The sequence below is a fragment of the Cololabis saira genome, chromosome 24, assembly GCF_033807715.1.
Source record: "Cololabis saira isolate AMF1-May2022 chromosome 24, fColSai1.1, whole genome shotgun sequence".
NCBI classification, from domain to species: domain Eukaryota; kingdom Metazoa; phylum Chordata; class Actinopteri; order Beloniformes; family Belonidae; genus Cololabis; species Cololabis saira.
In genome coordinates, this window is record NC_084610.1 from 3,276,462 (window position 1) to 3,285,372 (window position 8,911).

Sequence of the window (8,911 nt, forward strand, 5' to 3'; positions counted from 1 at the left end):
ATGGTCGACTTCATTAGAACAGCAACAGTCTTGGACTCCTCCCATTGTATTTAGATCTGTTATAATATGCAGGGGCTGGGTTTGATATGTCTCGTGATATTCTGACCCCACTCAAGCTGGAGCAGAAACAGTGTGCCTTTTTACTAATAGTGCATGACAAATGAGAACAGATACAAACAGGCAAGAAGAAGCACAAAGCAATTGCAAAGAGATAATGAAAGAACACAAAAAGTTGTGCAATAGGTTCCAAAACAACAACAAAGAAATACAAGAATAATGAGACAGAGATTAAAGGTGAGATCCTGCACGCAAAAAGGCTTGTGAACGCCTTCTCGCACGCGGACTCTCACCTTTTCATAATGCGGGCGCAAAATGTGACGCCAGCCGCATGAATGTGCGACACAGTTTCCAAATGACCCGAGCCCCATTCTGCGTCCACATTCATCCAGCGACACCCCCCCTCCACCACAAACACACAGGGAGACACGCACAAAGAGCGAGAGAGACACAGGCCCGCGCACCGCCCTCTGTGGCTTGTGCGTAATGGGGTTTGGCACAAGAGTGCGCGCAGCGTAAACAAAAGCACATTGTCGGTGTCACTGGCGGCCAGTCTGCAGCCCAGAGAGGCTGGAGTGAGCATCATCTCCGTGGCAGCAGCTAGTTCTCAGTTTTAATGGAGATGGACTTAATTTGCATACTCCTACTGGATAAAAATCTAAGGTAAGCCAACTTTTCTCTAAGCATTTATTAAGAAATCGCTGTATTTGTGTCAATATAAAGCTTGCAAGTGATCTGTTGTTCTTCCTCCATGCCAGGTAAAGATCACCTCGTAGGAAGCAAGACTTGAAGGTATTATGGTTCAAATATAATCCACTTTCGAGCTTTTTCTATTCGCCAAACTGATGCACAGCTGCTTTCCAGTTTCTTTTTTTACTGATCATCAGCGTTTTATCACTTGCTTGCTCTTTTTTTCTTGCACGTGGTTGTATTTTGCAGTATTTTGCAGTATCTTGTTGGTTGACATGCTTCCATGGTGTCTCCGTGCTCGCAGGGATCATGCCGTGCGTGCAGAGCCAGTGCGGCTCGTCCCCGCAGGGCGCCAGCCCCGCGTCCCAGGGCGCCGCGGCGGAGCGCAGCTGCGACTTCCTCACCCCGGAGTTCGTCAAGTTCAGCATGGACCTCACCAACACTGAAGTCTCCGGCGGCTCCTCCGGCCCCGGGTTCGGCCCGGTGGTGGACCCATACAGCCCCGTGTACGACGTGAAGCCCCCGTGTCTGTTCCAGATGCCGGTGCAGGGGGAGCCGCCGTGCGTCAAGGCGGAGGATGCGCCCGGCTGTCCGCGCTACCAGCCGCCCCAGGAGGAGCTCCTCTCCCCGGCCAGCTCCGTCTACTTCTACCGCTCCCCCTCCCCGCACACGGCCATCAACTTCCAGCCTCCACACGTGTGGGAGGACTCGGGCTCTCTCTATTTCCGACAGGACTACAGGAAAGCCCCTCTGTCCAGATTGTCCCTGTTCTCCCTGAAGCAGAACCAGGGCGGGCTGTCTGCCTGCCAGGTGAACGGTTCCCTGCGCGTCTCCATGAACCTGGACGCGGCGGGGGCGCACCGCGCCGGGGACGGATCCTCGGGGCTCCTGGGCTCCTCCTCGGGGCTCCAGGGCAAACAGCCCGGCCTGGGGTTTCCTCACCCGCTCCAGTTCGCACACTTTCTGGATTACCAGAGTTGTTCTGGCGCCGGCAGAGCGCTGGTGGCCGAGGGTTTGTGCGCGGTGTGCGGGGACAACGCGGCCTGCCAGCACTACGGGGTGCGCACCTGCGAGGGCTGCAAGGGCTTCTTCAAGGTAGGCAGTACTGGAGATGAGGGGGGATGAGGGGGGATGGCATCCCCCCCTGAAATAAAAACGGTCAAAATAATCCCCCCTGTAAAACTGCCATCCCCCTTCCAACACCAGAAAAATAACTTATTTCATAATTTTCACCTGTTTCAATTAAATTTTCACTTGAAATAAGTAGGAAAATCTGCCAGTGGGACAAGATTTATCTTCTCATTACAAGCAAAAAAATCTTGTTCTACTGGCAGATTTTTTCTACTTATTTCAAGTGAAAATCTACTTGAAACAGGTGAAAATTGTTGTTTTTTCCAGTGATGAGTCTTGTTTTAAGTGTAATGAGATTTTTTTTTACTAAAATGAGACATTTTAACTAGAAATAAAACAAATATTCTTGTTAAGATTGTGAGTTTTTGCAGTGATCCATTTGACTTATCCTGTGAAGGACAGAGTCATATTGATAAGTTCAGAAAAGTGTTTTTTATTGTTGTGTTTTGATGTATTTGATGTAAGCCCAGTGGATATTTAAAGCTTACAGAAGGCTGCATTTAACTGCTGCTATGTCATTCCTGCAGTATTTCTGCAGGTGTTTTGGTCAGTGCTATTATTTGTAATATATTATATTATTTGTAATCAGCACAAATTATCTGTCCCCATATGATAAAATCCACCACCCCCCCTGATTCTTTTTTACAACTCGAGTACTGGATATAGGAATACCACATTTTACTGGATCATTTCTGAGCAATATCTAGTTTTACAAGGAAACCTTGAACATATTATTATGTTCGGGTCCATTCAGGGGCGTTTGTGCATTGTCAAAACTTCGCTGTTGGATGCCAGTAAGTTACCATACACACGTTTATAGCACAGCTAGAGTATTTACATTTATATTATCTCCATCTTACCATGTTTACCATGTACATTAAGTTTTAAATACAGCCATTTCTAAATTGGGCAATTTATGAAATAAATAGAGTAAATCATTGTCAATAATAGAAAAGTAGCTGTATAAAGGGCTAGAATCAAGTGAATAAATACTTTATACAGTTCATTTAAAGGAGCTAGAAGGACAATTGTTTAATCATTTATCATCAAGCCACTTTAAACTAACTGTATAACTGTATAGAATATTTTAAAGAAATTCGCTAAAAGTACATGAATGACTGATGCTAAAAGTATTGATTGGGGGATATGGTGTTCTAAAGCCTTGAAACTGTTGGCAAAACATTACATAATCTCTAACAAATTATTCATAGAAATAGCTGATATAATTCGCATCAACTAACTAAATGAGCAATCAAAAAAAGGTATGAAGAAATAAAAATGATACTTAACGGTTTTTTAATGGATAATTTATGCAAGAAGTAGTTAAAATAATTCACTAAAAGTACATTTTCAAACAGATGAGCAGTTGAAAGGGGTTGTATATGATTTTGGAGATGGCAGTTGATTGATTTCTAATAGCTAATAAGTAGAAGAAATGGTTGATCTAATTAGTTCAACATACATTAATTGGAAAAAAAAACTGGCTAAAACATTTGGCTAAAATGATCTCCATGATAAATAGTTGATTTAGTTTGCATATCTAGATATGAAGCTGACGGAAAAGGTGAAAAAGGATTAAAAGATGTGGCTAATTGATCTTTCATGGTTGTTTTGTGTGTTGAGATTATTGGTGAAAAAGATAACCTTAAGTAGATAATTTAGTGGATAAATACGTCATACAGCTAGCAAAAATTGGCAAAAGATCCTTGAAAAAGGGTTGTATAAGATTGGAAATTGCAGGTCAGCAATCATATACGTAATCAATGCCCGAAATAATTAGCTAAGATTAACAACTGATTGAGATAAATTGTTTTTTTAATTTGATAATTTGATAATTGAAATACTTTATAAAGGCACCTCAAAGCTGCTCCTGCTCCTGAAAAGGCTCCTGGGATTGGAAATAGTAACGAACTAATTGGTTAAGCTAAAAAAACACGAATGAATGATTTAAAAAAGACTGTATAAAGAGTTGGAGTTGATTGCTAGGAAAATCATCATTTAATGTTCAAAATATCATTACTGTGTTTATTAAGCATTTTTTTGTGTTTTAAAAAAAATATTTATTAAATTATTACTGCATATCACCATATTTTGCAGCATTTTATTTTATTTTTACAGTCCCACTACCAAACTTTAAATTGACTTTTTACGCGGTAAGCATGTGATACAGTTAGCGTTGTCAATTAATACTTTATACATTATAGGAATACCACATAAAGTTAAACTAATGTTTCACCATTATCTTTTTACCTTAGTTGAAATAATTAAATTGCAATCTATCATTCAGCATTTAATAATTATATATAAACTTGAAAGTTGACCATAATCTGATAGATGAAAATGTGATGGACCTATCAAAAACTAGGTCCGTGGACACGCTGTTCCATAAATCAGCTCTAATTTCAAATGACCAGAAAGTGAAGATCCCTCCGGGGCCCCTGACTGGCCTTCTAAATTGAACATTACACTCAAGAAGCACGTTTTGATCTCTTGACACTCGCGTTTTAGGGGCAAATGTTCTGTATAAAATTTGCCACCAACGTGCTGTGAATAAAAACGTCCCCCTTCCTCCCTGGAAAGGAGACTCCCGGGGGCGATTCTGCAAATTATGAATGACCACGACCCGGTATTTACCCAGCCTGCCCTGTCCGCCGGCTGAATGCCTTACGCTGCCTCAGGTGGCCCTCTGGAGCAAGAGTGCTGCCGCTAATTTTCAAAGCACAATTTAAGCCTTTTGTTGCTTAACTCTTAATAAAAATGTCTTGGGAAGGAACCACGAGAAGGAATCATGAAAGACCTGCTATTCCAGATTCCAGACGTCTACAGAGGGTCTAGTCCTTCTCTTTATGGTTCTTCACAGTTTATGAATGAAAACTGACCAGACTTGTAGAAAAGCTCCATTTATTGGCATATAAAGACATATTTGACACTAGGACTGGAAGAGGGAGGTTCAGAGTGGACAAAAAAAAATTACACCCAATGTCTTGTCAAGTTGTTTTTTCTTTCTCTCCGTGCAGCGTACAGTTCAAAAAAATGCAAAGTACGTGTGTTTGGCTGCCAAGAGCTGCCCTGTAGACAAGCGCAGGAGGAACCGGTGTCAGTACTGTCGCTTCCAGAAGTGCCTGGCAGTGGGGATGGTCAAAGAAGGTAAACCTTAAAACCTGCTTTACTGAACATCCATAAAGTCTGTGTGAGGCTGAGAGGTTCTAGCTGGTCTCGTTACAGTGGTGAGGACGGACGGCCTGAAAGGCAGAAGAGGTCGACTACCATCCAAACCTAAATCTCCCCCGGACCCGTCTCTACCGGGCACCGCCCTCCTGAGCGCCCTCGTCCGGGCACACGTGGAGTCCAACCCTGCACCGTCTCGTCTAGACTACTCCAAGGTAAGCAGGGATGGATGACCGCTTAATAAACCTGAAAAGGTTGGTGTTGGTCTCGACTCCCGCCCTTAACCCGCCAGTGAACCTCCCCTGCAGTTCCAGGAGAGTCCAGGGAGTCCTCTGCGAGACAACGCTCAGCACGTTTGGCAGTTCTACGACCTCCTGACCAGGTCCATGGAGGTGATCCGGGGTTGGGCCCAGAGGGTCCCGGGCTTCACCACGCTCCCCAAGCATGACCAGGACCTCCTCTTCTACTCCGCCTTCCTGGAGCTGTTTGTGTTACGGCTGTCATACAGGTAGAAGAATTCAATTTCAATTAAATTAAATTCAATTCAATTCAATTCAATTTCAATTAAATTAAATTCAATTCAATTCAATTCAATTCAATTCAATTCAATTCAATTTTATTTGTATAGCGTCTAATACAACAGATATTCTCTCTAGACGCTTTCCAGAGATCCAGAACATAAACCCCCGAGCAATTATCCCGGGGGCCTGCGGTCCCCCGGGACCGCAGGCCAGCACGCAGCTCCCGAAGCTCCGGCCTGCAAACATGCACAAAAGAGAAAAAAGGGTGCCAGCACAAGAAAGTACAGGACCAATGGACAAAAATGATAGCTATGAGATACATATGAAAATAAAAATGGAAATGGAGAAGAGAGGAAGGGAAGAGGAGAGGAGAAGAAGGGTGAGAGGCACCGCCCAGCGGATCATGTCGGTGCCCCCCTGCAGCATAGGCCTATAGCAGCATATCTACCGCGAGGCTATATAACTATTATAGTCTTGTTCTATAGCTGCAACTATGACTACTGACTCTTAACACACTAAAGTTTACACTACCTAGAGATTTACCAACACCAGCTAGAGGTTTACTAAACACTAACTATAGGCTTTACTAAACAGAAATGTTTTAAGTTTAGTTTTAAAGGTGTAGGTGGTGTCAGCCTCCTTAACCCAGATTGGAAGTTGGTTCCATAGTAGTGGTGCCTGATAGCATAATGCCCGCCCTCCAAATCTACATTTGGATACTCTAGAAACTACGAGTAAACCTGCACTCCGAGAACAGAGAGCTCTGCCAGGAACATAAGGCACTATCAGGTCTTGCAAATAATGCGGAGCTAAGCCGTTTTGGGCTTAATCAAATTTTAAATTGGATTCTGCAAAAAGGAAGAAGATAGACTTGTGTTTTTAATTAGAAACTAACGTCAGCCACAGATTTCTCCACAACAGAAGTGCTCCTGAAAGGTAACCCAGCTGTCATGGTGTTTCAGATCCAGCCCGGAGGAGGGGAAGCTGGTGTTCTGCGACGGCTCCGTGTGGCACCGGCTGCAGTGTCTGCGAGGCTTCGGGGAGTGGATCGACAGCATCGTGGAATTCTCCGCCAACCTGCAGAGGATGAACCTGGACGTGGCCACCTTCTCCTGCATTTGCACCCTCGCCCTGGTCACAGGTACGCTGCACCGACGGGTTCCAGCTCCAGCTCTTTTCTAGGGTTTTGACATTATAATCGTCTCATTCAAAATCTTTAGTCTGTAAGAATTATTTAGTCAACATTTTTCTTAAAAAACCACATAAAGGATGGGTGTGTGTGCTCTACCAAAGGACGGATTCTACGCCTCATCATTGGCCTAATTTTGATTAAATTTCAACTCTTTGCAGAAAAGAAGTCATTCACAGCCAAAGAAACCTGCACAAAGTAAACTGGAATTTTTATGTGTGTAAATTAGTATTATTATTAAAATTAGAAAAGCTGTATTCATCACAGAGCCAGCGTCCCGGCACAGTGAAATTACTGCCAGTACAACTCATCAAGAGAACAGAAAAAAGACAAAACAGATGCCATGGGTACACTGGTGCAATTAGCTGAGAAAGGATGATTATTGAGATCAGTGACTAAATAGACTGAAATGATGGATAATCAATGTAAAGACGATAAATGTTTGAATTACTTTGCCGAAAGTAGATGCTTGAGGAAAAAAATGTACAAAGATTTGAAATTGTGACACATAAAATGATCTGTAATAGGCGAATTAAAGGGTAAAAACTTAGTTGATGAAGCTGGATCAAAAGAGCTCAATTAGAAAGTGGAAATTGGTTACATGATTGATCTTTAACAGTTTCTAGACTATATAATTCAAATAGTTAGTCAAAAGTAGATAAATGGTTTTAAAAAAGTCTTTATAAAAGGTTGTAATTGTTGGCACCTTTAACTAAATAGCCAAATTCCATATGAGCGACTGGAAAAAAGGATTTTAATCAATCATGGCAGAAATTCTTAGAATCATTACCTAACCCTGATTATGTAATTGGAAAGAAAATGTTTCACAAAGAGTAAATAAAGATAAAAATAGGTTAAAAAAAACAAGCTAGGATAATATAGCTGCTACAGTTCGCTTAAACTAGCTTGATTAGCAATTGAAAAAAGGTTACAGTAAATAAAGCATAAAAATGATAGCTATTCAATGTTTAACTGACAATTTATCTGGTAAATGACTTAAATAATGTGCCAACAGTTCATTCAAATTAAAAATGTTATATAAAGGTTAAAGAACAAGAACCCATGATAAAAATGATTAGCGGCGCAACTGAAACAACAGTTTTCAAAGTCAAACGACTTTTTAAAAGTAGATTATAAAAAGTGGTGAAGAAGGGTTGAAATGACCAGAAATAAGTCATAGGATAAACACTTCAAACAGCTAGATTAGCAGTTGGAAAACGGTTCAATAAGAAATGTTGATATGGCAAATGTCAAATAAATGCTAATTAATTCATATCAGATGATCTGAGTGGTTAATGTTTGTTGAAATAAAAGCATTTAAATGTCTGACGTTGATGCAGGTGGAGGAACAACCCATATTTTCCTTTTATTCTAGAAAATAAGAAGTGAATACTTCCCCAGCACAAGTGTAAAGTTTTTCTGCCCTGGTTACAGAGCGGCACGGTCTGAAGGAGCCCCAGCGGGTGGAGGAGCTGCAGAACGACGTGGTCCGGTGCCTGAAGGACAGCGGGACGTCCAGCCCGGACAGACCCGACGGCCCGGGCTGCAGCCGCCGGCCCGGCCACCTGTCCCGGCTGCTGGAGAAGCTGCCGGAGCTGCGGACGCTGTGCATCCAGGGCCTGCAGAGGATCTTCTACCTGAAGCTGGAGGACCTGGTGCCGCCGCCCGCCGTCATAGATAAGTTATTCCTGGACACGCTGCCGTTTTAGAGCCCCGTTTCGCTGTTTTCCACAGACACCAGACTGTTTGACTTCTTCCTTTGGAGGCCCATCGCTGATTCCCAACAAGCTGGGATCTGTGCGCAGCATAAAAGCTGCTGAAAAACGGATATTGAGTCGGTGGACGATGAAGTTTCCCCGTGAAATGTCAAAATGCTCCTTTTTCATCGTAGGAATTATAAGCTGACTGTCAGGTCGAAATTAAAGACTATAAAGGAGAAGAATACATTTCTCTGCAGGTATTTTACATCTCCACCTGCTTCTCAGCTTGTATAAAACATTTTGATACAGAAAAAAAGCATCTCCTGATGTATAGATTGTTGTAATATATATTATAGAAATAGTGATCAATAATAGTGATCATCCGTGTTCTGAGTATCATCTAACATTGTCTATGGTTTAATAAATCACTAAATTTAAATTGAGAAACTCCTGAA

General features: G+C 42.3%; 1 protein-coding gene across 1 annotated transcript; it reads left to right on the forward strand.

Annotated features, from left to right (window-relative positions):
• Positions 1–819: 819 nt before the first annotated feature.
• On the forward strand, positions 820–8,676 carry LOC133424935 (nuclear receptor subfamily 4 group A member 2-like). The gene is made up of 7 exons (XM_061715528.1): positions 820–849; positions 1,052–1,842; positions 4,896–5,025; positions 5,104–5,261; positions 5,355–5,554; positions 6,530–6,708; positions 8,191–8,676. The coding sequence occupies exons 2-7, from the start codon at positions 1,057–1,059 to the stop codon at positions 8,463–8,465; spliced, it is 1,728 nt and encodes a 575-aa protein (XP_061571512.1). The 5' UTR covers positions 820–849; positions 1,052–1,056; the 3' UTR covers positions 8,466–8,676.
• Positions 8,677–8,911: the final 235 nt, after the last annotated feature.